The sequence below is a fragment of the Colletotrichum spaethianum genome (assembly GCF_022836535.1).
Source record: "Colletotrichum spaethianum MAFF 239500 DNA, contig08, whole genome shotgun sequence".
Taxonomy (NCBI): Eukaryota; Fungi; Ascomycota; class Sordariomycetes; order Glomerellales; family Glomerellaceae; genus Colletotrichum; species Colletotrichum spaethianum.
In genome coordinates, this window is record NW_026054778.1 from 120,364 (window position 1) to 148,231 (window position 27,868).

At 56.6% G+C, this 27,868-nt stretch overlaps 6 protein-coding genes across 6 annotated transcripts; 1 reads left to right on the forward strand and 5 right to left on the reverse strand.

Annotated features, from left to right (window-relative positions):
- Positions 1 to 10,636: 10,636 nt before the first annotated feature.
- ColSpa_03897 (RNA polymerase I-specific transcription initiation factor rrn3) lies at positions 10,637 to 15,106 on the reverse strand (the record flags this gene model as incomplete). Its single annotated transcript, XM_049270109.1, has 4 exons — positions 10,637 to 11,091; positions 11,150 to 14,224; positions 14,275 to 14,774; positions 14,817 to 15,106. 4 exons carry the CDS (start codon positions 15,104 to 15,106, stop codon positions 10,637 to 10,639), a joined length of 4,320 nt encoding a protein of 1,439 aa, XP_049126066.1.
- A 676-nt stretch (positions 15,107 to 15,782) lies between these two features.
- ColSpa_03898 (uncharacterized protein) lies at positions 15,783 to 18,620 on the forward strand (the record flags this gene model as incomplete). The annotated part of the gene is made up of 5 exons (XM_049270110.1): positions 15,783 to 16,055; positions 16,115 to 16,927; positions 16,977 to 17,132; positions 17,186 to 18,088; positions 18,141 to 18,620. 5 exons carry the CDS (start codon positions 15,783 to 15,785, stop codon positions 18,618 to 18,620), a joined length of 2,625 nt encoding a protein of 874 aa, XP_049126067.1.
- Positions 18,621 to 19,081: 461 nt separating this feature from the next.
- On the reverse strand, positions 19,082 to 20,335 carry ColSpa_03899 (glycosyl hydrolase 5 family protein; the record flags this gene model as incomplete). Its single annotated transcript, XM_049270111.1, has 1 exon — positions 19,082 to 20,335. The coding sequence occupies one exon, from the start codon at positions 20,333 to 20,335 to the stop codon at positions 19,082 to 19,084; it is 1,254 nt and encodes a 417-aa protein (XP_049126068.1).
- Positions 20,336 to 21,577: 1,242 nt separating this feature from the next.
- ColSpa_03900 (uncharacterized protein) lies at positions 21,578 to 21,775 on the reverse strand (the record flags this gene model as incomplete). Its single annotated transcript, XM_049270112.1, has 1 exon — positions 21,578 to 21,775. The coding sequence occupies one exon, from the start codon at positions 21,773 to 21,775 to the stop codon at positions 21,578 to 21,580; it is 198 nt and encodes a 65-aa protein (XP_049126069.1).
- A 409-nt stretch (positions 21,776 to 22,184) lies between these two features.
- On the reverse strand, positions 22,185 to 23,465 carry ColSpa_03901 (putative PH domain-containing protein; the record flags this gene model as incomplete). The annotated part of the gene is made up of 3 exons (XM_049270113.1): positions 22,185 to 22,745; positions 22,850 to 23,179; positions 23,238 to 23,465. The coding sequence occupies 3 exons, from the start codon at positions 23,463 to 23,465 to the stop codon at positions 22,185 to 22,187; spliced, it is 1,119 nt and encodes a 372-aa protein (XP_049126070.1).
- A 3,646-nt stretch (positions 23,466 to 27,111) lies between these two features.
- Positions 27,112 to 27,806, reverse strand: ColSpa_03902 (putative methyltransferase tdiE; the record flags this gene model as incomplete). The annotated part of the gene is made up of 2 exons (XM_049270114.1): positions 27,112 to 27,312; positions 27,333 to 27,806. The coding sequence occupies 2 exons, from the start codon at positions 27,804 to 27,806 to the stop codon at positions 27,112 to 27,114; spliced, it is 675 nt and encodes a 224-aa protein (XP_049126071.1).
- Between the last annotated feature and the right edge of the window lie 62 nt (positions 27,807 to 27,868).

The window sequence follows — 27,868 nt, forward strand, 5'->3', positions numbered from 1 at the left end:
AGTAGACGTTCATCAAGGCCTTACCCTTGTCAGAAGCGTCAAGGTTGCTACCGATGGTTCTCAGCAACTTGGACAGAGACTCTATCTCAGCCTCGTCGGGAACGCCCTCGTAGTCGACAAGCTTGCGGACACACTCGTGCATAATGCGCTCCGTGAGCATGCCGAGCTTGTACAGCTCACCGATGAACTGGACGAGACCAAGACCGCGACGCTTGGCCGCAGCGGCGATGTAGTACTCGTCGGAGAGCATGGCAGCCTCGGACGACTGCGGCTTGCCATCGTCAGCCTCCTCGGGCTTGGTGGGCAGGTTGACCTTCCAGCCACGCTCGAATTCTTCCTGGCAACGGTTGAGCAGGTACTTGCGGAACAAGGCACCACCGCTAACAACGACGCCGTTCTTGTCCTTGATGTTCTCGTCGCGAATCTCTGGGCTCATGGTGTCAAGCATACGCTTGCAGAACTTGGCGTACATGGACGCCCAGTGAGCCTCGTCGGTGGCCTTCTCGAAGGTGAGCTGAATGACCTGGCGGAGAGTGCGGCCGTCGGACTCGTCCTTGGACTGGCCGGCAATGGCGAGAATCTGGTCGGCAATCTTGTCGAACTTCTCCGGGGTCATCTTGTTGAGAGCAGCCTTGACCTTGCGCTGAACCATCTCGGGATCCATGTGGTCGGCGCCAGGGGTGGGACCAGAGGCGGTGCTCTTGCCAATGCTGGTCGGCTTCCAGCCAGTAGCTGAAACCGTGATGGGCTTGAGGTCCATACCTGCGGTGAGGGGCATGGTCTTGGCCGCCTGCGCTTCCTTGGCGTTGTAGTCGTTGCGTCTGCTGCCACCGCCTCCTCTAGCGGATCGGGTTCTAGGAGAGTTGGGTCCCATGTTGGAGGAGGAGGGCGTGCGCACCATCTGGGGGCCAGGGAACGAACGGAAAGTGCCCATGTTGCCGACGGGGCCACCTCCCGTACCCATGGCGGCATTGGCCATAGCGAATCGCTCGGCAGAAGTTGTGCCTCGGACGTTGTTGGACGGGGCTCGGAAACTACCAATGGCGTTTGCGGGCGCGGCAGTGCCGCGCTGGGAGCCGCCGCGACCGGAACCGGCGCGGGGAGTAGACGCGGAGCGAGAACCATCGTTGTCGCCGATCAGCGACTTAACCTGCTGGTGGAACTCGGTAGAAGGCTGCTCAGTGAAGACCTTCTGGAACTGCAGCAAGAACTGGGCGTCGTACTTGAACGTCTTGCCCTTCTTGGCAACTGCAGCGTTCAGGGCCGGGTTGGGAGAGCTGATGCCGGAAGGATAGAGGTCCTGGTTCATGACGGTCAAGAAGCGAGCAGACTTCAGAGACTGAAGAGCAGCGCTGGGCTGAGGCGCCTCCACAGGCTTGGTGTTAAGGGGAGCCAGGTTGAGGGGAGACGGCTTGGAGCCGCGCTTCTCAGTGGGGGTGGCCTTGGGAGCAGAAGCATCAGTAGGAGTAGAGGGCTTCGAGTCGATGCCAATGGTGAGGTTGGAAAGCTTGTCGGCAACATCGCCAACCTTGGCAGGCTCGTCCTCGTCAGCCTTGGTCTTCGCGAGGAGCTCGGCAACAGAGGCGCCAGCAGCCTCGGCACGCTTTCTCTCCTTCTCCTCCTCGAGACGCTCCATCTCGCGCTCGGCCTCGCGGAGCTTGCGGTCTGCCTCGGCGGCGTTGGTGGCCTTGTTGGCCTCGTCGGCCTTCTTCTGTGCCTCCTTCTCAGCCGCCTTCTTCGCGTTGTACTCGGCAGCCGCCTTCTCGCGACGGGCGTCTTCCTCCTCCATTTCGCGGATCATGCGCTCCACTTCGTCTTCCTCGTCGGCAGCGGGCTCGGCAGGCTTCTCGGCCGCCTTCTCGGCTGCCTTCTCAGCCTCTGCCTTTGCCTTTGCCTCGGCGGCCGCCTTCTCTTCCTCGGCAGCCTTGGCCTTGGCCTTCTCCTGCTCTTCCTCATCAGCCTTGCGCTTGGCCTCGGCCTCCTCTTCGGCCTTGCGAGCCTCTTCCTTAGCCTTCTCCTCAGCCTCGGCCTTAGCCTTAGCATCGGCCTCAGCCTTTGCCTCAGCGGCCTTCTTCTCGTCTTCGACGGCCTTGGCCTTGGCCTCAGCCTCCTCCTTCGCCTTATCCTCGCCACCCTTGGCCTGCTGGATCTTGGCTCTCAGCTCATCCTGAATCTCTTGGCGAGTCTTGGGAGTTGCCTGGCTGTCGGCGCGGACATGGGACGGCGTGGCCGACTTAGGGGGAGGAGTGGGGGTGGAAGTCACGATCGGAGGAGTCTTGGACTGCTGAATGCTGGGAGCGGGCGACGAAGGAGTCTTGATGCTCTTGAAGTCGACGGCCTCACCGGCGGCGTTCTTGATGACAATGGCAGCGCTCTTCTTGGGGCGAACGAAGTTGCCAGATGACGAGGCCACGATGGGGGTCTTGACTTGAGCATTCTGGGGCTGGGGGGTACCGGAGACAACGACGGGTTGGCTCGGCTGGCCAGTGCTGGAAGAGGGCCGCTCAGAGTGGGATGAGGTGCGCGACATGGCGGTCGGCGCAGGCTGGTGGTAAGGGGAGGTACAAAGCCTGGCTGGAAGGCCGGGGGCCACCAGGGGGGAAGGCATGTATCCCATCTGGTTGTAGTACATGGGTCGGCCAAACTGGTCGTACTGAGTCGGTTGAGGAGGGTAACCGTACTGCTGCTTTGCGTTTGTTAGCAATGTCTCATAATTATCGCTTTCAGGAGAAAGATCAATAGGGGGAACTGGGGGAAGAGAAAGAGTCGACAGGTCATTCGACGACACACGGCCTCGCTCGGCGAGCTTGGAGTCGCCCAAGTCAGGATAGTAGCTCGGAGTCGGCCGGTCAGGGGCAATCCAGAGCTGTTCTCCGTGCTTGCTGAAGCGTCTAGGCTTGCTGCTGTCATAAGCCGTGCCATGCGAAGAATCCGTGTATCGAGACTTGTTGTGGGGAAACTTCTCCCCAGTCTGATACTGATTCTTCTTCTTCTTGCTCTTGAAAGACGGAACGAACGGGGAAGCCAAAGTCGACGGAGAGAACGCATCTTGAAAGGAAGGGGGATGTACTTGTGGTTGCGCCATGTTGGGAGGCGGGTAGTGGTACTGAGGAGGAGTAGCCATGGGCATCGGGTGCATCTGCGCCGGGGGCATATTCGGCGTTCCTGGCTGGGACTGGGCCAGGGCAGGGCTTCGGGCCGGCTGAGGCGAGTTGGGGTAGGGTTGCATCGGCCTTCCGGGGTGGAAGGCAGGCGGCATGCCGCCGCGGCCCTGACCGTTGCGGTACTGCTGGTTCGGGGGAATCCCATGTTGGCGTTGTAGGGAGGCTGGTGGGGGTTGAAGCCACGGCCACGGCCGCCCTGAGGCTGGAAACCCTGGCGGTTGGGACCTTGGTTGGGCCCAGCAGCGTCGCTGTGCTGGGAAACACCGGATTCCCGGCGAATGTGCGAGCCAGGCTGCGCGGGCAGAGCGGCTTGGGTCTGAGGAGTAGAGGCTTGTCTCATGTGGCGCTGCAGAGAGTATATGTCAGTGGCGGGCTCACGAGCACGGTGTCCGGACATGTCGACGCGGTTGCTACTTACATCGCCATCGCTTCCGAGACTGCCAAAGGTCATGGCGTTGGATGGAGCCATGCCGGAGGGAGGGCGTCCACCGCTAGCCGAGGGCTGGGGGATAGGAGAGGGAGAGTGCGCGGGAGAAGGCACGCGCTGGCTGTTGGATCCGGGAATGGGGATCGGAGCAGCCGTGGTCTGGGGAGTGCTGTGCGCGACAGCGGGAGAGTTGTAGCCGAACTGGATGCCGGGCTTGGAGCCGCCGACAGGGCCGCCGTTGGGAGCGAAGCTGTTGGGGCCGTTGGCGCTAAGAGTGACGGAGCTCTTGCGGGCGTGGTCGGGTGCGTTTCCGTTCATGTTGTTGTTGGAAGAGCCGTGAGCGACTGCTGGGGCAGCGGGCACAGCAGGTGTGATGGGAGGACGTCCATTTACTGGTGACGGAGCAGACGGCTTTGCATTTTGCGCAGAGGAGCCACCGACCACCACAGGTGGGTTGGATCCCGTCGCAATCAGCGGCGTAGAGGCTTGCTTCTTGTTCGCACCGGCAGCGGAAGCATATGAAGGGGCCGAAGTCGCAGCGGAGGTGTTGGGCGCCGGGTTGGACTGAGGGCTGGCAGTCGAAGTCATATGTGGAATCTCGTCGTAGCGCGTGTCGTGAGGAGAGTAGCGTTTGATGAGGAACCGTGTCGGATGATGTGCGAGGTTGCGAAAAAGAGGACGACGAAAGGTGGTCGAACTGCTGCAACTGGAAGAATCGCTCGGATACCGAATCTCAGATTCGACGAGGGGGCTGTGACGGATCGCAGAAATTCAAAGAATGAATGACTGTGTCTAGAACTCGGAGCCGAAGAAGAAGAAAAATCCTCGCAATGTGATGGATCGGATCGGTTGAAGAAATCGATTCGGTCCAAAAGGGGTGGTTGGAGGGAGGAGATTTTTTTTTCTGTTGTTGCGGGAGGAAGTGTTCGTGGATTCCTTGACGGAAGGAACGAAATATCGCTAGGCGACGGCGGGTGGAGAGCGCAGCGAGAGAGGGGGGAACAAGGTCTGTCGGCCTTCGCAGCGGTCTATGGAAGAAACCAAATAAAGGTGTTCCTTTGACCGGCGGGTATTACAGAGGAGGGGAGAGTTGTCTTCTGAATGGGAAAAAACAGAAGAAACTGTTGATGAAGAAAGGGTCTCTGGTGAGGAATTATCCACCTGGACCAGTTTCGGTGTTTGTGGTGGGAAAGATTTGGAAGGAGAAACGACCAAAAAATTTTTGGGCGAGGAGATAATATGGCGTGGAACCTTGGGTCTGGGTGAGCGCAGTGTGCGGTGGTGCGGGTGCGAGTGGGAGGGAAGACCCAGGGAAAAAAAAAAGGTACCTTGGCCAAAGTACCTCGTCATAAAGCCCGCGCCGCGCCCACACCCGATCGTTGCCTCTGCGTTTTTTCCCTCCATCACTCGCCCCGACTGGAGATAATTCAGTCTCCAACCCACAAGCGCACAATCAACCACTCATTCACTGGCTCCTCTCTATCCCATTACCATAGGAAAGGACATTCTTCCACTCCCACAGTGCCCTGTTCCCCTCCTTAAACACCGGGGACGGGGGCGAAATCACTGTGCCCCCAGCCCCCTGTCTACCCGTTCACCGGCCACGGAGGGCACTATCTCTGCACTCTACAGTACCCATTCACTGCACTACCCCAGGCCCCCCCAGCGCATCCCTTTTAGCGGAAATAACAGTGCGTCAATGGCTGAACCGCTCGCTTATCAGCACGGTATCGGACCCTCATTCACCACACACAACCGACAGTGTGAGTTGGCAAAAGGTGAACAATTCATACTCGTGCGCCGCCTAGACCTTTCCCAGCGGTTGCTGTCCCGGAGGGACTCTCTCCTCTCGAAGCAAGGCAAGGCAGGTAGGTAGGAGTGGTAGGTAATTATTCATCACTTTGCCATCACCCGCGTAGTGAGCGCCGCCATTCAACAAGAATCCCCCCATGCAACCTTGCCCTGCGCCCTCGTAATCTTGACGAGGAAAACGTTTGAATGAGCCACAGCATTGTCTTTGTCCTGTGTTTCGTCGGCCAAGGCGGCTTCCAGTTATGCTCGGGTCAGACACTCAGCCTCCTATTCCCAACGCCCTGCTGGAACATGGAACAGCCAGCAGAAACACACAAAGATGGCACAAACAAAGCCCAACCTACAATATTTAGGCTCGGGTTGTCGTTGGGGTGCGGCGCGTTAGGCTTGTGCTCTCCTTGAGAGAAGGCTATCTAAAGCAATGTGATATGTGGCTCAAGGCACCTTCTACCATGTCCATCTCGGGCCCTGGCCGCCCCGAGACAAGACGACGTTGACATGCTGCCTAATCCGGGCCCTGTCGATGGACGAACACGAGAGAGAGAGAGAGAGAGAGAGAGAGAGAGCGCTCGATTATCGATACGCCCGGCTGGGTGTGTCGGGGGACAGGACTCAGATTACCTGCATGCCTTTCCCCAACTTCGGGTTCTGACCTGGCCCGGACTCAGCGCATGCTGCCAGCGCCTTAGCTCGAGGTACATGGAGATACACAGCACTGATGGAGGCGGCGCAAAGAAGGGCACGCACCACGCCGATTCCAGGTTATTACCTCAGGTTGTCCTCAGTCTCGGGCTTGATACGACGCGGAATGCCCAAGCAGAGCGACGTAAAGTGGTAGCAGATGTGGTTATTCATGGAGAGACTGGGGGGGAGGACAGACCCTTGTTCCTTTTTGCCAATCTAGGCAAGCAAACTCTAGTGTAGGACCCTTTTTCCCGCCGTACCTGTTTTTTTCTTCTTGCTCTCTTCCTTTCTTCTCCCTGTCCGTCGCCTCCATCAGCTGTCTGTCCTGGCCCCCAAGGTAGTGTGGGCTTCCAGGGTTGCTGGGCTCAAGGTGCGTTGTGAAACTTGGGTCTGCATCGTCTCCCTCAGTCCTTTTCGTGTCTGGTTGCTTGGGTGCTTTTGGAAGGTTCCTTTCGGCATGTCGGCAGGCTGTGTGGAAGTGCGAATTTCCATGCCAACCGGTGGGTCGACTACGTCTTTGTCTACATAGTAAGGTGCCTATCGACGCGCACATCGGGTAGTCGAGAGTCTTCCACGTCTTGCACGGGCAGATGGATATTGAAGAAGTGAGGATAGAGGGGACATCAGATGCCGTACCGAACAGCCAAGGTTCGGTTCGGAAACGGCCCTGCCCTCTTTCCTAGCCAAAGCTCTTCTCAGCCGGATCTTGTCCCCCCTATCCGCGATTCACCCGGAGGTGGTACAGGTAGAGTTGAGTTTGCGCTGCAATCTCTGCTTCACTCTCATGCCATGCAACGCCGGTCCAGGAAGCGGAGAGGCGCCCAGCCTGTTTGCTGCTGGGGGTTTCCCATCCCCCGAAATCGCACCGTCATTTTCCTCCGGTTGCAAGCGCATTACGGGTACAGATTTCGCAGACTAGCTGCCACGCACACGCACACGCACCTTTGCGTCACTACGCCATCTAGCACTGCAACATGCAGCTCTGGCGTCGTTGGAATCGCCAGGCACATATATGGGCTATTGTCCCGCACATCCTAAAGAGAGACACCCGTTCGGCAATAGTGGCCACGACTATTGAAGGTTCCGCGTTCTCCATGGATGGCGAACCGCGTCCTGACCCGGAACCTCGTAGCGAGTCTCAGGAGCCACAGGAACAAGGAGAGCAGCACTACGGCGGACGTGACACCAGATGGACGGGGATGGAAAGAAGAGAAGGAAAAGAATCTAATTGATTCTGAAGGTCGGTTTCAAACACTACCCCTGGTCTCTCGACAAGGAGCAAAACCCAGAGGCGAGCAGGGCTGGACAAGGGCCACCCCAAACATCCCTACCCTGCCCGAGCTCATACCCCTGCAGTTGCCCGGCGTGAGGGAGAGGCTGACACGTGCGTCTACTTTTTATTCCATCTTTTTTTTTTTCCATCTTTTTATTCCCTTCCTCTTCCCGTCTTACTTGAGTAAGTTCAGACTCGATGCTACCGTATCAGCCAGTCCAAGAAGACAGGGACAGACAGTACGGGCATCTCATCGAGGATGGTGGCATGTCGTCATGTCTGAGGTCCAACAAGACCAAATCTGTGTGCATGCCGCCGTTCGGCCTCCCTTCCGCTCGCTCGCCAAGTCAATCAAAATCACCATAGACCAAACTCGAGTCCGGGTTATCAATATCTAAAGGGTGCCCAAAGGGCTAGGGGTGGGTGGCCAGCTCGGTGGGAGCGTGCTCGCCTCAGTCCTGGCACTCCAAACGTCCAGGTCGCCATTGGGTGTGACGGCACTGCAGGGCAGCGATTTTTGGCAAGAGTTGCCACGACGCGAATCAGTGCTGAAAAAATCCAACACCACTCGAACGAGGCAGGCCCTTCCTCCGGAAGCCCAGCCAACCACTCTCCCCCGGCGGCGTCGCCTCCGGGTGGCCAAGTTCGATGGTATGGATTACTTAGCAGTCGTTACAAAGGGCTGCCAGGTGTCACTTGTTTGAGAGAAAGAGAGAGAGAGATAGCGAGCGAGCTCTGCTGGCCTCCTGAAGTTATGGAAGTGAAGCTTGCCTTGGCCTGGTGCTCGTTCCGTTCAGTCGTGCATTCATTCGTCTTGACCCGTCCTTGATGATTCGATGTCGTCCTGAACGGTGCGGGAACCCCGGGAACCATCCACCTGGCACCTAGACCGGCATGGCTTTTCCCATCAATCACCCGTGACACGCGTCGACGCGTCTGGGGCATGGGAGATGGGCAAAACGAGATTGACATGAGATGGGATTTCCAGAACGCCTGGTTTTTTTCCTTCCCTCTCTTCCAAGGGAGTATGCGGCCCCGTTTGGCGTGGCATCTGCCCATCCCCTACCCGGTCCCCTCGTCACAACGACGAACAAGGTCCTCACCACCCTGGCACCTTTGCTGGCATGCACAACCGGGATACCAGACGACGCGGGCTGCTGGCATGCCCTGTTGACTGCCGTCACTCACACTCGAGAGGGAGAATTGACTGTCACTGACGTTGAGAACCCGAACAGAAAAGGTTGGACATGGGGGAAATAGGGGCGTCACGGGATGGGAAAGCCCGTGAGTGGTTCTCGATGCAACAAAAAAATAAAAAAAGAATGTGACCCCATGTGTAGCTCCATTCCATCCTTTAATTGATTGCATGGCGTGGCGCGGCGCGACTTGGGGGTCGTCGCGTTGCACCTCGACGAACCTTCGGGCCACTGCCCCGTTCAGCTGGCTCTGCGACCCTGAACCTGCCCATCTTTGTACATGTTCAATATCGCGGGTCCGTAGGCAATATCACCCGGTTCTTATTCTCACAATTCGTTTCGGCAAAGACATGCTGTTGCGTCCACCAATGAGCGGAAACTCGCACGCGTCAGACGCGTCGCTCTCCAGAAACGGTTGGGCATTGAACAATCTTGGGACATCAAGTTTTAAAAGGGGGCAGCCCGTAAGCTAGCTCAGCTAATTACAGCACTCGTGGCAAGCGTGGAAAACCGACCGTCGCCGCAAGTGAGAGCAGGACGACGGGACACCCGATGCGTTATTGGACGCTAGGCACACGACGCCGAGTGCCTCATCTCCTTTCCAAGCACCAACTACCTACCTAATCCAACATCACCCCGTCTCCAGGTTATTGGTGTGTACCGACTGCGCTAACAGGCGGGAGCACTATTTTAGGCGTGGAGAGCTGGCCTGGACGGACAGATGGAGCAGCGAGCACAGGAGAACGAGTTCCTCTTCGTGGTCACACTACTGACCAACACCACTTGCGTCGACGTTTGACCTCTGCCTCGCAGCCCATCGCGGCATTGTCTTTTGCTGCCCACACCGTCCATCGGAACTCTGCCGTTTCCCACCTTCCCTGTTGCCTGCGCTGCCAGCTGCCAAACAGCACCGGCCGGCGCCTCCTTCGCCCGCCACGCATCCTGTATCATGACACGCAGACTCTCTCCCGCAGGCTGACTCTTGCCGTTGACTCATTCGTCAGCTTCCCAAGCATGCGCCCGAGTCCGACTCACAACGAGGAGTCATTCTTTGACCAAACAGTCACAGATACAATGCCCAGAACACCCCCGTGTCGGGCTTAAACCCGCTCCTTTCTCCGTCGCCACTCCAATCCTCTTGCCTTCACCTTGCCTTGCGCCATTGCCATGGCCGCTGCAGGCCCTCCAACTTTGCGCCTTGCGCATCCCCCCTTGCCTGCTAACCATGCCCCAGAGCCATGCCCCAGAGCTCTCTGCTCTGCAGGAGCCGGCGCTGCATTCGCTGTCGTCACCGTACATGAGGTGCGGACCCCGGGCGGCCGGGGGGTTCTTGCTGGCTGAGCTACGGATGGGCTAGCTGCTGGACTACCGCTGCGCTTTTCTTCATCCTTCCACTCCTGCTACTCTGCTGCTACTGCTGCTGCTACACACGCACCAAAGCCACCCCGCGAACGGCGCCGTGCATGAGCTCCATCTCCCAGACGCTCCCTTTGGACGGTGGTAGTAGGACTTGTTACCACAGCGGAAGAGGTCAAGGGGGGCGGGGAGGAGGGTAAGCGGGAAAAGCCAGTCCTCCAAAGTGTAATGCACCTGGTCCGGCCAGGGCCAATGGGCCTGTCCCTCCTCCTCCTCCGTTTTTAGAGCAAGACGCCGGGGCCATTCACCCGTCGTCCTTTCAACGTCAGACATTCCACAAAGCATTCTAGAACGGTCACCTAATACCAAATACCATTTTCTTCAAAGTTTTCGGGCAGCGCACGGGCTCGGGGAGATCACATGGGATGTTCCATGAGAGAGGACATGCCCCCCCCCCCCCCTATCACGACAAGTAGTGTGTGTACAGCTCGACGGCGTTAATATCTTGCCGGCTCATTCCTGCAAATGTCTGCAGCTGGGCCTTCTCTTTTTTCCTCCTCTCGATTTCCTAGTCATCCCAGATCCCTAGATACTGTAAAGCAAGAGCCAACCCGAATCATTATCCCAGAGGTTTGCCCCCACTCAAGTCGTGCTCTGCATCTCATCAGCAAGACCCGACCAACAGGCGTACGTCGTGGCCACCTGCCGCCCGCCGCGGCGTCCCTCACTCCTCCACCTCTTCGGGAGCCTCTGCCTCGACGTCATCCCCGTCCTCTTCGACCTCCTCCACGGCTTCCAGCGGGGTCTCTTGCACCTCCATCTCGCCGTCAGGTATCGCGCTCTCCGCTTGCAGCTGGTTGACCTTTGTCTTAGTCATCTCGTACACGTACTGTCCGAGATGCTCCACTCCCTCCATGCACACCTCACCGGGCACCTCTGCATTGGCGTCGCCAGTGAGCAGTCTCTCCGTGGGGTAGAGCTCGCCCGTGACAAGCATTAGCTTGTCAGGTCGGGACAGGAGTTGCTCGAACGCTTGCCGCAGCTCGTAGCATGCCTCGAAGATCTCGCGGCGTCCAAGAATGTACAGCCCGAGGCGAGCACGGGAGAGGGCAACCGTCATGCGACGAATGTCCCGCAGATACCCGACCCTTGATGTGCGGGTCAACGACAAAATGATGTCTAGAGCGTCGGTCAGTCTGGTTTGGGCTTTTGAGGAGGGGCAATGTGTGGCACTTACAGTCGTTTTGCTCGCCCTGGTACTTGTCCACGGTTGTGACGACCTTGGGCATTCCAAAGACCGCCTTGTTGGCACATCGGTGGGCCAGGACGTCCTTCACCAGGGCTCGCTGACCGGCATATGTCGTCAAGATGCTAATCTTGGACGCCGGGTAACCCAGCAGTCGCATGTACTGGTATACGGCCACCGCGTATTCGGCCTCTCCGAGGTTCTGGATGAAGTGAGGAGTGGGCTCCGTCTCTCCGCGTCCCTTGTAGTCGGGCACATTGATGAACTGGTAGTCGTACTTGAAGCCTGCATTCGCAGCAAGGTATTCGCCTTCGGCCTCGACGTGCGGCAAGTTGCCCAGCTTGGGGTATCGCCACTGGTAGAGGCTGGCGATGGACGGGCGGGCTCTGCCTTGCTGGTCGAGGTTGATGGTAGGGACGCCAAGACGCACAAGCCGCGAGAAAAGCGACTGCTCAAGGTTTGCGTAGTGGCGGAACGCCATGCTCTGGATGACTGGGGAGTTCTGGAAGTGATCGCCGCAGAGTACGACCCTCTGCAGGCCCATCTGTCCCTTTTGCGGCTTCTGCATGGCCAAGGGGATGAAGTTCTCAATCTCGGTGATTTGAGCGGCCTCCTCCATGATTACGTTGTCGTAGTGGAACCCAAGCGATGCGATCTCCCCGCGTCTCATGGCCGCATGAGTCGACGTCATGGCAATGATACGTGCTTCGTTGGTCAACAGGTAGTTGGCCTTGTCCTTGTCCCGGCGCAAGATCTCAAACGGCATCGCGTCAGCCAGTTCGGAGAAGATCTTCGCAATATGCCGGTAGCAACCATTGGCGACGTCCAGAACAGTGTCCTTGTCTGCCTCGGGTGGGAACAGCGGCTGCGGCGCGTCCGAGAAGAACTGATGGAAGGGGAACGCTCCGACAACATCAGCCGCCGTGGCCTCCTCTGCCTTGGTGATTTCCGTAAACTTGGCCCAGGCTGGTTCGATGTAGACGGAGTTGAAGTAGCCGGCGGTCTCCGCAGAGTTGCCATGCGCACCCGGCGCGCCAATGCTGGCGGCCAGGCGGTTGACCTCATGCAGATATCGATCTCGGTTTTCCAGGAACGATTCCACACGGCCATGCTTGCTGAAGCTGCCTTCGGTGTACAGTTCTTCTTCGCCGTGTCCGAGACGAAGAAGATGGCGCGCGTCGATATCCAGGGCCACGATCTTCGCAAACAACTGGTTGAGTGCCTGGTTGCTGTGCGCTATCAGGAGTGTCTTTTGCTCTGGGAAGTTGTGGTAGATGTTGTTGATGATCTGTGTTGCGACATCCGTCTTGCCCGTGCCGGGGGGTCCCACGACAACAGTGAGTCCGGGTTGCGTTCCCGAAGTAATCGCCTCGATCTGTGCCGGGGTGAAGCGCACCTTGTTCAGCTTCGGCGCATCGACGGGGTATGGACCCATGTTTGGCGGCTTGTAGGTCGACACCTTCACGGTCTCGACGTCGGCCAGGAGAGCGGGCTCGACATCTCGACGGCGCTTCTTTGAAGGCTTTGATGGTGGCTCGACTGCCTGGCGTTCGGCCGTCTCCAAGACGTAGGGCGGGCCAAAGCTGCCAGAAACGTCATCTCTAGGTTCAACAACCTTGCCCGGCAAGCTTCCTGTAAGATGCTGCCAGTCCAGGAAAGTGTCGCGGTAGTCGATTGCCTTGATGCGGTTCGGCAGTTGCTTGTAGGTTGCGCCGGCAGGGTCGCCATAGCCGAGGAAAACCTCATGGAACCATGAAGCAATTGGCACTTCGGAAAGCGTCAGACTGCGGATGGACTCCAGAACTGGCTTAAAGTTGTTCTCCCTTCCGCTGCGGCGCATAACAATATTGATCCGCTCGTAGGCCTCGGGGGGGTTTGCAGATGAACGCTCGGCGTCAGCAGCATATGTCCTGGGATCCAACCTCAACTGGAACCGTCGCCGACTGTCGTAGTGCCCTGAACCATCCCGGACTACTTTGCCCTTGTCGTCTGTGATCTGGATGATCTCGGCAGATCGGATGGATACGACACCAAGCTTCTCGGCTTCCGAGTGTGCGCCGTCTCCGTTGGTGATGCTGTTGGCTGCCGGCGCCTGGATGGCCAGGAGGAAGACAACGTCGTCTGGTCTCAGCGAGTCCCATTCACGCTTGATGCCGTCATTCAAGCGGCGAACGTCTATGGAGATCTCTGCCCGAACCAAAGATGGCTTGTCGTCTCCCACGAGTGGAGGCGCAACTTCGAGGATCGAAGGCTTCGAGGTTGGCAACGCCATCTTGGAAAACCCTTGGAAAGCCGTCTCTCCTGGTCCCCGGCTTTCAGGCCGAAGACGTCGGATGGCTGATTCCACGTCCTTCCTGATGCCGTAAAAAGCCTCGGCGCGGTACAAGACGAGGGATCTCCACAGGAAATCTCCAACAGACAGGTACTGTAGATTCAGCTTTGGCAATGCCAGGGGGTGAGATCCGTCGTAGTTATCCGTCCTCATAACGTTATTCTCAAACAAAGACTGCTCTGTGGGGACCAGGCTCATATCGCGGGCGACCTCCTGGAATGTTTTCCGCCGTTCAAAGGTGGAGAGCATTGTCTCGATGAGAAACTTCCTGTCAATGCTCACGGCTACTGATTCAGGATACGTTGTTCGTAGACGAAGCAGTGCCGCCAGCTCCACGACCTCATTGTCGGTAAGGGGCTCCAAGAGCCCAGAGAGCTCTTCCCTCTTGTCGATGGCGCCATAATTCGACAGCGCCAGGACTGTGAGTTTGTCCTTAAAGTGTTTCAGTGATGTCTTTTGAAGTCTTGACAGGTTTGCGCAATGTCTGTCGTACGCCTCCGTACGGCTCAGCTGTGCGCCCGTCTGATCGTCAATCGTGAAAAATGTGTAGTGTCGAAGAAGCGCGTTGAGATCACGCAAAAGGGTGTTTCCCTCATCATTAAACATTGGAGATAGGCGCATGGCAGGCAACACGTGGAGATCGAGCAGGAGAGTGTTGACGTATCTTCGGGTTGGGAGCTGACTCTGCAAGTCCGTCAGGAACTCAACGAGACGCTCGCAGTAGAGAATTTGATCTGCTCCAGGTTAGTACGCATTGCCTCAAGATGACGGGAAACCTCGTTACCTGGCTTGGCATCTTCCGTGTATATCAAGTTCAAGAAATGCAGGATCAAGGTATACAACCAAGATCGGTCAAACCGCAGCTTCGCCTTTGTGGCGTCGTCGGCAGCGTCGTATCTCTTTCCTGCAGCTCGCCATGCCTTCTTCACATGCGCATTCTGTTCGAGCTTCTCCTCGCGAAGTTCCTCCGTTGAAAGGCTGTGCCATATGGAAATGGAGACCAACGGCGCACATTCTTTCCTCACAATCGCACAGTCCAGGCTCTGGAAGGCTGATATCAGGAACGACAACAGGTGTGTGCGAATTGTGGGAGATAGTGTTGGATCGAGCGTCATGGACAAGACTCTGCGGAACAGGCTCGAAAACTCGTCTGGACGGTCCTCAAATATGCTCCATGCCTCGAGTTGTTCGCGCCGCTTCGCATTCACCAGTAGTACCACTAGCAAGACATGGTGGTTGGAAGAGTCGTCCGTATAGCCAGGCCAAAGATAGCTGCGAGACAGCCTAGTCAGCGGAGTGCCAGCGGTTCAGATTGCATCAACGTACCTCTCCAGCGTTTGCAAACTTTCCAAGGTCAAGATGGACTTATACGGGAATCCATCGCGCTCTAGAACATCCCAAATCTCCTTTTTGAGAACGTCGTTCTTGACTTTGACCTTGGCTGCCCTCTTGCTTCTAGTCGTCTTGAGCCAGTGCTTCTTTGCCAGCTGAGCGAATGCACTCTCCCCCTCGATGTCGGCAACTGTCGGGCGATCGCCGGTAGCCTTCGTTTGAGATCGAGTTGACGGCGCAGCCTGAGCCTCGCCGCTCTTCTTCTGCCTCTTAGCCGTGGGCATGCTGGGCAGTCTAGTTTGGGACGGTAGTTGGCGCCAATGTTCGCGATCGCATGCCGGGGAGGGAAAAAGCAGGCGGGTGTCGATTTCTTTTGCTAGAGTCGATGCGCAGGCGCGCAATTGTTGACGGTGACGAGATGCTGTGAGCTCGGGACCTCTAAAAATTTCAGCCTTGCATTTCGGGCAATTCGCAGATCCAGGTTCTGCTTCCAGGTTCCTGCACGCGACGACGCGATCGTTTTCCACCAGTGCTGGCTTGCTGAGGTAACTTCCGGCCGAACCTCAGCGGCAGTGGCTACTAAGTGCGCCGCGGTGCGCCGACATTGGACAACCCACAGGGACTTTACAGTGTTCCAGCAGGCCCTTGGAGCTCCGTAGCGCGCACACCCCTACCAGCACCAACGGAATGTACCCGCCCATAGCATCCGTAACCTTCGACTTCCCGTTTGCTGCAATACGTACCTCAATTCACCTAAAGCTTAAGCAGGCTGATTCTTTCAACCTCCAGCCTTGCGCATTGCCAACACCACGACCTCGACAGCCAAAGAACCTCAATCCGTCGATCTCGAAGCGCAAGCGAAGTACCAACTTTTGACAACATTGTCCGGCTCATGGCATATCGGGTCAGGTTCTTCCCGCTTCCGCCTAACTAAGCGCAACGACCTCGACACATCTCAAGATGCCGGCCGCCGTCACGTCTCCGCGCCATCGGGTGCCTGGAGTTGTCGCGTTCACCGAACTGCTCAACGACCTCCTGGCCCGCTCGGTGGAGGTCAAATCTGCACCCACGATCGAGCCCGCATTACAGAAGACAGACTTTGGCGACCTGGATGAGCAACTTGCCCGCGTTCTTACGACGCCGGAAAATGGAACTAGTGTTGCGACACAGAACAAGGCGCAACAATTCGCAACCATTGAGACTGCCGTACGGAACATGTTCAGCAACTTGATTGTACGTCGAACCCATCGATCGTGGCCGAATCTCAACTGATAAGCAACCCGCACCTTTAGGCCACCACACCCATCGAATCCCCGGATTTCGTCAAGGTCTGGAACCTATTCGACCTCCTCACTATCCTCTCCGATGACGAAAAGTGCGACCCGGCTCTGCTTTTCTGGCTGGTGGAGGAGCTCTTGGACAGCCAGACCATTGCCGGCTGTCGCAAGATTTTCGACTTCCTCGAATCAAGGCGCGAAAGGATTACCATCAAACACTTTAAACAAAAGCAGTTGGTCATTCTACGCAGTTGTAATGAGCTGCTACGACGCCTATCCCGTGCCGAGGATACGGCCTTCTGTGGCAGGGTCTTCATCTTCATGTTTCAGAGCTTTCCCTTGGGTGACAAGAGCTCTGTCAATCTACGGGGAGAATACCATGTCGAAAATGTTACCGTATTCGACGATGTCGGCGCCAAGACAGAGGCAACACCAGAGCAGATGGACGTGGACAGTCAGAACGGAGGCAAGGACGGCGATGCAAAGTCTCAGACGAAGGCCGTATCATTCGACGCGAAGAAGCCAGCACAGGCCGACCAGCCGCTCGATCCCGATGCACTATATCCCCTGTTCTGGTCACTCCAGGAGACCTTTAGCCAACCCAAAAAACTGTTCGATCCTGCCTACTTGGCGGGTTTCAAACGCGGATTGGAAGCAACCATGACGTCTTTCCGGGCCATTCAGCACGAACAAGGTCAACGACCACCCAAAGCAGTGGACGAGGCACAGCGAGGCTTGAAGAGAAAACGAGAAGACGTGGAAGAGAGCGACTTGGCGAACTCTTACAACCCCAAGTATCTTACGAGCCGGGATCTTTTCGAGCTTGAAGTAGGTGATGGCAGACTCTACGGGACGGTTTCAACGCTTACTTTTGTAGATGAGCGACATTTCCTTCCGCAGACACATACTTGTCCAAGCGCTCATCATTATGGACTTCCTCCTATCTCTTTCCAGCAAGACGAAAGAGAAGCTGGCTGGCAACGCCCAGAACAAGTCGGTGATATACCTCGGCCAGGTCTTGAGCGAAGAAGACGTAAGTGATCATATAAGCTATGAGGGCAACCGGCAACACTAACAAATGGATAGACCAAGTGGGCTTCAGAAATGAAGAGGACGATTGTCGACAAGTATCTCAAGCATGGCGTCGATGGCCCATACTTCAGTCGTATGGTTGAGACAGTCCTCGCTAGAGACAAGAATTGGATCCGCTGGAAGTCCGAGAACTGCCCGTCAATCGAGTTGCCGGCAGTGTCTCCAGAGTTGTTCCTCGACGCCAAAAAGATTGCGCAACGCACGACGACGAAGAAGCGGTTGAGGGCCATGCCGATGGGCTCCCTGCCCCTTGGTTTCTTGGAAGACGGCGATAACGAAACTGCGATGCAAAAGCTCAAGGCCGAGGAGAGATACAGTCTGCCGGAGCTTGATAGCTTTAAGCGAAAGATTGCTGATGACGACTTTGAGATTGACATGCCAACAAACAATGAAACCAAAGCCGCCGCGATTGAAAGCAAAGCCAGCAAAAGTTGGCGAGCCCTCCGGATAGCGGGCAAATCGAGGTTGGCCCTCTTTGACAAGATTGACGATCCAGAAAAGATCGACGCTGTATTCGAGGAGCCAGTCGATGTCGACGAAAGTGAGGTTGCTGCAGAGGAGGCGGTGAATAACGACAACGTCCCTGAAGACAAGCGGCCCATCATAATTTCAGGACCGCCTGGGGCTGGCAAAGCGACGCTTTTCGGTTTCCTCGCAGAACGTCGTCCAGGTGCATTCACGCGGGTGCCTCGGCATACCACGAGAAAGCCGCAAGAAGGCGAAGTCGAGGGCAAGCACTTCCACTTCGTCGAGCCACAAGCTTTCAACATGTTGAGGGACGGTGATGCGTTGTTAGAATTTACCACTATCGATAAGGTAGACTACGGCACGAGTCGCAAGGCAGTTGAGGCAGTTGCCGAAGGCGGAAAGGTCCCAGTTATGTACATGGACAGCGAGGTAAGGCATAGCGAGCACTCCCGTCACGGAATCATCATTAACAAGCGCACAGGCTATTCAGCAAGCGAGGGACCTTGGCTATTCGGCACGGAGCGTCCTCGTTTTGCCGCCAAGCACGGAGGTCCTGGAGGAACGCCTCAAGAAGGCAGAAAAGGGCGATGACGTCCTGCAGGAGGCTCTCGCCAAAGCAGCCCCTTACTTCGAGGCTGACTCGAAGCTGAAGGAGGAGTTCGATTTGGTTCTGACCAATGAAGATTTAGATGCTACCTTTAAGGCTTTTGAGGGGTACATTTACGGTACCGCCGAGGCAAAACTTACGAATGGCAAGCCCAAAAGCGAGACGGTAGAGGAAGCGGATGAAACCATGGTTGATGCGCCAGCCGAGGACCCGGAGGCACCACAGGAACCCCAGGAAAGCCAAGGACCACAAGGTGTCAGGGAGGGCGAAGTGATTGCGGAGTCCACGGAATCGATGGAAGTAACACAGACCGAGGAGGCCGGTGAGGCCAAGGAAGCTCAGGAGGCGTCTTAGTGGGGCTTTCAGCCTAGCCACGGCCCAGGAGTTAGACGAAGATGGACACCGGCCCTCAAAAAATGTGTCGCAGATAGGCACGTCAGAGATTGGTAGAGACGCTTGATACCCGGATATTATACACCATCTCCTCTTGTGGAGACAATCAGAGATGACCCCTCTTGATCTCATCACTCACAACCGCATCGAATACGTTGCTACTAGTCTAACGGTTCGGGGCGTTCATCCGCTGTCCGTTTTATGCGTGGACCTATGGACATGATCGTGATGGTATCCCGTTGGGTATGAAGGAGCTGTCCATTCATCTACCTCCTTGGTAAGCTCCAGAAAGTATGTCAACATTAGGTAGAAGGTTGTCCCACGCCACCCACCACTACCAGAATAAGATTTATATACACCGCCGCGGCTTCAATCAGCGACGGCTCGAGTGGGGCCACATCCTCACCCTCACAGCGACCGCTCTACGGCCCCTGAGTAACGGCAAAGATGTTTCCCAGCATGCCCTTGAACGCCTGGTTCCTCCACCCCTTCCACTCGCGGTCCAGTGCGCCCCACGTCTCTTCGAAATCAACAACCTTGTTGCGCGCGTAATACGTCCCCTGGATCGCCCACAGCGCCCAGTCCGCGTCGTTGGCCTCGAGGTAGCCGACCAGGCACGTGAGGTAGGCGTGGTCCTCGGCCGAGAGCCCGTCCTCCGGCCCGCCCGACATGCCGACGCCGAACTCGGACATGAACAGCGGCCCCGTGTACCCCTTGTCCTGCTCCAGCACGAACCCGAACAGCGCCCCATACTCGGTCTTCTCGACGTTGCAGTCGCCAAAGTTGGGCGTCGTGACCGTGAAGCTGTAGCTGTGCGCCTCCCACACGTTCTTGCCCTGCCACGCGGCGGTGTCGAGGGTCCGCGTCCGGAGGGGCGTGAAGTCGGTGGCCGAGTTGAGCCCGCCGATGACGACGAGCACGTCCGGGTTCGCCTCGTGGACGGCCTTTGCGCCGCGCGTGACGTAGCCGTACCACTGGTCGGCGGCGAAGGGGATCTGTGTCCACGTCGCGCGGAGCTCGTTCCGGAGCGAGATGGCGGCGACTCCCGGCCTCGTCTTGGCCCAGAGGGAGATCTGCTGCAGGCCCGCGAGCCATTCGTCCGTGTCGAAGTAGCGCGAGTTGGCGGCCCAGTAGAAGCGGGCGTCCTTCCACCACCCGTTGCCGTCGTCGAGGTTGCAGCACCACGAGGCCCTGCTGACGTGGTTGTCGAGGACGGTCATGATGCCCCGGTCCCAGAGGACGTCGATGACTCTCGAGAAGACGTCGCGCTGCGTGACGTTGGTGCCGGCCAGGAACGGGTTCTTCTGCACGGCCTGGTCGTAGAGCTGCAACAGGTCCGCCTCGGCGACGCCGGCGGCCTTGGCTCCGTTGACGAAGGAGTCGCGGACCTTGACCCCCGGGTTCAGGGCGTGGTCGGTCGAGTAGGTAAGGCGTACGCAGTTGAAGCCCTCCTGCTTAATCCAGTCGGCAAGGTACTCGACGGGCTGCTTGTGCAGGCCTTCTGGGAGGTTGACTTCCATATGGCCGGCCCAGTTGATACAGCGGAGCTTGACGCGCTTGTTGGCGGAGTCCGTGATCCAGCGGGAGGTCGAAGAGAGTGGTAGCTGCGGCTTCTGGGCGAGGACGGGGAGGAGGAGGAGGGCGCATACGGCCCAGATGCTATGGAGGATCCTCATGGTGACGGGTTTACCGGTGCAGTCGAGTTGAATGAGAGTTGTCACGGTATGGTTGGGTTCTGGCAAGTTGTCCAACTCTTGAGTTTCCTAGTTCATATGTTGGCGTGAGGAGGCTAGACGGTCCTCTAGGCTTCCGAGGCGTTGTCGACTCAGACAGCGGGAAGCAAGCAATCTCGGTACTATGAGTGAGAAGAAGCAGAACAGAAGCGAGCGAACTAGGGAGGAGCGCGGGCGGATATCAGTCAGTCTTCGACCATGTCGAGCTATCGAACACGGCGACGGGTTCGGTCGGTGGAGTGTGTAAGTCGACCACAACGCACGAGGACCGTCGTCGTGTTGTGGCAGCTGAGGGCTCTAGAGACAAATATACAACAGCACGCAGGACATGTCCCAGTACACACAGCAGCCTCTAAGGAGGGCCACCGTCGATGGACGCGAAGGGAGTGGTGGGAATCTACGAAAACATAGTCACTCGTATCACACACGCCAAGCACAGCACGCGGCCCTACCTTGGCCACCTTGCTCGAGGTGGTCGACCAAACCAAGACGAGTAGCGGCAACTTCGCCTTCCAGGCCGCCGCCACAGTCCCGCCGTGTTTCGTTTCGCCCATATGGAGACACAATCCGACCTGTCAGGACTCGTCAAGAGCATGTGGAAACATCGGACGAAGAACGCTGATTCGGCCGCAACAAGCTTGAACAGGGTTCATGTCCCGTCCGTTAACAGAGACCGGAAATCGAATCCCCTATATCTCCATACGAATAATACACAGTTCGACCCGGACGGCGCCACGGCATGCGGCGCGGAGGCATGCCTTTGTCAGGTCTTCTGCGCGCTAGAAAAGCAGGGGCAGACTCCCTCTCTGGACCACATGGCCCTTGTGGCATGTGATTGGGTGTCGATGGTCAGGGACAGCACCACCTTGAGAACAAAAAGCTGCATCCCGGGGAGAGGGGGGGTCGATCTGGGGATGCCGTTGGATTAGGGGCGGCGTCCTAACGTCCTGATGATCCGGCAAAGGTGAAGGGCATGAGGTTGGTGTGGCCGGGGCACCGTGCGATAGGACCGTCCGAAAAGGGACCCACGTCACCCGACCGAGCTGACGTCGTCGGGGGCCTGAGCCATCTTCGCCTCTCTCATTCGCCGCAGTCTCTGCCCACCACAACATCTAGTGCCGGAGCTTTGAGTGCCTCTTGGAGAACTCCCGCGCCGGCTCTTGGAGCTCAGTGTCTCCTTTGATGTCATTGGTAGACCTGCTCAGGGCCATCGTCGAATGCAATCATACCTGCCTCGTCTGGCTTGATGCAGATCGTCTCTAGATCAACGACGGCATCGTCTACTGGCCTATGGTCAGAAATTGTGGTCATTTCGTCGCTTTCTTGGCGTTCGACCAAACCACCCCCGAGGACCTCCTTTGGCTGGTCAACACCATACCCCATTTCACACGATGGCCACAAGAACAGCCCACAGGTGTTACAAAATATTGGTTCATATTCATCATTATTCATAAACTGCCTCACATCGAGACTGTCGGCAGCCCCAGTCTGCCCCAATACCACACCGAGGTGTACTACCATGTCAGATAAACAGTTGACCGACTAGGCACTCTTCAAAACAGCCTGGCCCTCTTCGCGTTTCCCAAGGAATGCACCGCTAACAGAGCCCTTGCTCCGTCAACTTTTGGCCACAGCGATAGCTGGGTGGCTCCCCTGGCAGCAAGTGTGTTTTTCCTAGACTCCTTAGAGCCATGTGTATCGTTGCATCATGCGTCATAAACAAAAGAAAAATAATTACGGCAAAACTCCCGCTTTAAAAAAGCAATTCCGTGGGTTGCCAAGTGTATGCAGCTTAGGCTGCTAGTGTGGACTGGTTTCCTCCAGCAGTGCCCCGCGCTTCGAGCTCTCGTCGCTTGGCAAATAAGCTCTTGAATGCGCCGAGGCAGTGAATTAGCGACTCTTCATCGTGAGCGCAGAATCGATAGCTCTTCTCCTCCGTAATAAGCTGGAGACAATGCTTTTTGGTTTTGCTGACGGGATCAATGTCGACCACGTTGACAATCGCCGACATGGGCCTGATGAACTGCGCCGTGTACTCGGACTCATCCTTGTAAAGGATAAAGTTCCGAGGTCTGAGGACACCCCACAGGTTCTTCCATTGCTTCACGCCGCCTTTGCTCTTGAGGAACCAGAGCCAGCCCTGCCAAATGACGCGATCTGGGTCCTGCTCGATGTTCAGGCCGCTAACCTGGCTTACGTTGCGACCGATACCCGGCCGACCCTGTGAGCCCTCGTCAGGCGACTGGGCCGCCAAGTCCTCTATCGACATTCCCTGTATCCGCTGGATATCGTTGTCGGAAAAATCAGAGTGTGACGCGAGCTCATTGCCGGAATAACCAGCCGTATCCGCCATCTGGGATGGGCGTCGGTGGGTTGAGCCGACAAAACGTGGCACGGGGGTTCTAGCGGTTCCGGAGAGCTTGACGCCAATCTCTCGGGTTTTGTCGTCTCTCCGACTTGGCCAGAGCTACTGGTGGCCATGTACGACTGGCGCCGTCCCGTTGGACTTGCGAGAAGCAGCTCCTCGTGTTCCTCCTCGATCCGGGCATGATTCCTAATCAGCTCGACCCATTCTTCAGCGTCGTGGCTGCTGCTAGCCTGGAAGTGGTAGTTTCTCGCTGGCGAGAACAGCCCAAACACATTCTTTTTCTTGTTCTTGGGGTCCTTGAGCAAAGCGACGGCCGTGAGGTCGGCCAGGTACAGCTTGTGCCGCAGCTTGTCTTCCTTGTCGGTTCGGTAGATGGAGAGCGCATTGGGTCGTAGGACGAGATAGATTGACTTCCAGGCCTGTACAACTGGTCAGCAACATTGTCAGACGCAAGTGGCGGACGGGCGTCAGACTAACCTTTGTCTTCTGTGTGCGCTTCTGCAGGTAGCCGCTCTTCACGACGCGGTCAAATTCAAAGCTGCCATTTTGGTTAACGGGTGACGAGTAGGTATCCAGAGCTATACGGCTTCGTAACCGCGCATTGGTATCGTTCGGGAGAGAAATCGAGACTGGTGGCATAGTGACATCCAGGCTTGGTGCCGGATGCGGCGTGGGCAGCTGCATCTGCGACTGAGCCATCGTCATGGTGAGGTCAATTCGGGTCAGGACGGCGTGGATGTGAGTGGGATAGCAGTCGCATGCAGTCGCGCATCAAAGGGATTCCCATTCGAAGCTCCTCCAGGCAAGCGAAGGGACGCCGGGCAAAACGGGCAAAAGTGGGTGTTGCCGACAACGGGAGAAAAAATAGGAAATTACGGCGGCTGGTGAGCGAGCAACTGAGAAGGGCCCAGAAGGTGAGATCCCCAGTATATTGGTACGGAGACAGAGTAGTAAAGAGGATTTCCCCAAGGTACGGTCAGATGCCGGACGAGGCAGAAGTCGAGGTGGCTGGAAGTGGATATATCGAGTGGAAGTCGTGAGTCGGTGGCTTTATTATCGTGCCCTTGCTTGCGGGTTGTTGCAGTGTTGCTGGACCTGACTGGGGACGTGTTTATGCTGCCCTTGCGAGTAGCCGCATAAAAGAGAGAGTGCGAAATGTGTTTGGACACCCGTGGAAACGAGGAAACGAATGTGCAAGGCGGGACGAGACAGGTCGCGCGTGATGTTTGCGTGTCGAGGTGGAAAAGGGGGCAGAGAGAAGCTTCAGTGTGATCCTGCTCCTTTCCGCACGGATGCGCCGTGTAAAAGACGGGGTGGGGGACAATAGGTCAGGTATTGAAGGTGGTGAAACTCGGGATGCCAAGAAAAGGAGTCAAATCTTGGGTTTGAGAGAAAGGAAGTGATTGACAACAAGGGGGACAAGGTAAAAGTCTGGCGTTTGTATGAGTGTTTACGATGGGGCAAAGGGGTATGGGACGTCGGGTAGGTGAGTAATAATCTAAGATGCGGTGAGAGTGGTCGGCGGTGGATGCGGTGCGTCCCAAAAACGAGTGACGGAGGGGAAGCTAGACACAAAGTGGTGGGAGTTGACGAGATGGAAATGCTGGAATGAATCACGTCCCTTTCCGGGCTAGAGAGGTGTGAAAATCATGAGCCAAGCAGGTATGTTGGGAATCTTGGAGAAGCCGAGCAACAATGGAGTTGTTTCGAGGCTCGGGAGGGCAGTCGGGGGAAGGAGGGAAGAAAAAGAGGCATTAGGCGCGGATGCGGCGGGAGGTGCGGGAGCAAGTGCAAAAAGGTGAGGGACAGCGAGGGCCAAGCGACAGCGAAAGTGACGATGCAGAAGAGGTCCAATGGGCGGTGACCAGGCACGTCAGTGAAAGTCTCGAGGTGATTACAGTATCTACACTAGCTTCACCAGGTACGGAGAGAGCATATTATTGCGGTGGTGCCCGAGTTAAGCTTTGAGGGGGACGCTGATCGGCACAACGATGTCGCAGACCAAATAAAAGCAGGTTCGACTTCCCCCCAAGCTTGGTGCTTGAAAGATCAGAGGCGCCATCTGAAGGCCCCGACGAATAGGCGCGGAGAGGACAAAATTAGGCCGTGGGGCATTTTGTCTATTTAATGCATTGCAGTGGCATTGGCATTGTTGATGAGATGAAGATGATCCCAGGGGCTGGTCTCCTTCGGTGCAAGTCTCGTGGGCCTCTCATCTCAATGTACCTCGTCTCACTCTTCTGGCTCATGTGTACTTGAGCCACGGAATTGCGCACTCACTTGCACCGATCAAAAGACCCACTGACAGCACACCTCTGTACAGTACCAAGTGTGCCATATGTACATAGTAGTAGAGCTCCTGCAGATGCGCAAAGACTTGCAGATGCGCCCACCGAGCGCTGCACTGCTCTGCTCGGGACCACACCTCCTTTTTGTTTTGTTTTGTTTATTTATTTTACCTGGTAGGATCCGGTGAGGGCTGCGGAGTGGACTGGACCGCGGCCATAACCAGTTCGGACTCAGGTCAACTCACCGGCTCGAACATGAGTGGTTGACGGCCACCGATTCCAAAAAGTAAGAGGAACCTTTATGATGACAGGCTTGGGAGACAGGGAAGAGGTGGTTGGGAGACATGGGCGCCAATGCATCTTAGCGTTCGGGGGAACATTTCGATGGAAGGAAGCTCGCTCGCTGTCTTACCGGTTACTCGCGATGAATTCCAAGGTTCCCTGAGCTTATTGGCGGAGAGGATGGACACTTGACGTCGGCTGAATTGCAGAACTGTCAGGTGTACCTACTTGGCTCCTTGGTTTGTCTTGGACCAGAGCCTCACAACTCACGGCTCACGGCTAATACACTAGGAGAGACATGCACATCACATCCGGTTCGTGCAGCAAGAAAGGGAAGGGGGTGACAATACGTACCTCCAATAGCGGGCCAAGAAGTGGGTGAAGCACTGAGCGACTACATAGTAGCACCGCCCCGTTTCACCCCCGCAAGCTGTTTGATCAAGTGGTTGGGATGCTGTAATCCCGGCCATATCCAGCCATTTCCCCCAAGCTCCAAACAAGCCAGGCTCTATCAGGCACTCGGAGAAAAAGAGGGGCTCGCTGTCTCATGATAGACCGCTCCCACTGCGTCAGCACCATTGGTCCTTGTTGGCTGGTTCATGGTCCTCGGGCGATGTTTGGGCGGGTAGCCCCTTCGGGGTTGGCCTGTTCCACAATGAGCATTCCCATCCCATCTTGTCTCTCTATCCTCGTGCCACAGCTATGCAAACGGTCTTGACGTGCGTGTTTTGTTTTTTTCGGATGGTCACTGGTCTCTGACGGTCCGAACATGTGGCTCGTCTCCCCTATCCGTATCCGTACATTTGCTCGATTCTTTAAACTTTACCAGCATTGGGTGTTCCCGCAGGGTACTGTCCAGCATCAATGTGAGATGCTTGATCTCAAGTACGCATCCAAGAGTAAACATCAGACTTATTCACACACAATACGGTTTCCCCAATCAACTGCATTGGAACCAAGGCGCGTCCATCATCTAAGCGCCCTGGCTTGGCCTGAACCCATCGACCGAGCGCGCTTAGGCATCGTACGGTCCAGGGCCTGACTGACTTACTCCTTGTTCGAGACCGTTTCCTCATGCGTGGGAATCTTGTTCCTTCCCCTTCCATTTCCACCCGTCCGAGCATGTGAGGCTCATTTCCACCCTGCATCGAACGTCACGTTCCAGCTTCGATGCAGAGTAGTCTCTGCCTGTCCCATTCGCGCACAGCCGTCACGGCCCCCATGCCAAGAGCGAACGTTTATACGAGAGCGGCTCTGAGGACCAACCGTCGTGACATCCCGCCCTCCCGAGCTTACCCGCCCGGCGCAGAGCAGGGCGGTTCGTGACAGACTCTCTTCGATTCAATCGACCCTGTTCAAGTCTCTTGTTCGCGACAAGAGTTTCTCCCCAGATCCTGAACGACCCATAAGGTGCTCGGATAAGCTTCTTCGCCTCGGCTCTGAACCGTCCTCCCGTGGCGCCCAACCCTAGTCCGATCAGGATCTGGCATCCGTTAGTGGGTAAGCCCGGTGCAACCTGGTGGCTGGCCGTTGATCTCACGTGCTTTTGTGGCTGGACGATGTGAACAGCTCATCTTGTCCAGTTCGGGGGTGGACTACAGTGTTGCGCCCCCTGCCGTCTCAAGTCGAGCTCAATACCACCCAGTGAAGCTTTGAATGGTTTGAGCTGTGAGGAACATCATCTGTTTGACAGACTGGGGTTGAGGATTGCATATGTCGTTTGATCTGCTGACGCTACTAGGTAAAGGAAATCACTCTTACTCCTGCTCCTGCCCCTGTTCCTACTCCGCCGCCGCCGCCTCCTCATCCTCCTCCTCCTCCAGCTTTTGCCCGTAGACTACATGAAAGTTAAGGTACGCGTGGAACTCATTGGACTTCATCTCCTTTTGAACGTTGGCGAGAAGCACTATCACCTCTTCCTTCGTCCATCCAAGAACGCCGCAGAACAACTTCAGGGTGAACCCCTCCAACCCGTCGAGCAGCTGGACTAGGTTGAGCATACCGAGATCCTTGTGTAATGCTGTTCCTTGGGCCAAGGCCCAATCGGTATTTTATAGTGGTGATGGACGATATTCTTGAACCCGGCATCCTTCACCCACTGCTCCAATTTCGGACCTGGCGAATGCTCACGGCCAAGGTCGTCGCAAATCCCGCAAGCCAGCTTGTCCCATCGGTCGGTTTCGTGCTTCTCGGTCAGAGTCCCATCACCCGAACCAAACAGGAGACTGTAGTCTTGGAACTCGCCCCAACCCTCGTTGTTCAAACCCTTGTATATGTTCCTCACGTACTTAGGCCAGTTGCTTAAGGAGGCTGCCATGTAGCGAGAGAAGATGAAGTCATACTTCATATCCTCAAGCCAGGGACTCTCGAGATCGTCGATTTCGAACTTGACGTTGGGAGGAACCCAGCCAGGCTGAATGGCGCTCAAGTCGTTCCCAATGATTTCAGCATTCGGGAACAAGTCGCCCATCTCCATAGCCCAGATGCCCGTACCTGTCCCGGCATCAAGTATACGGTGCGTCTTTTCCTCTTCAATGG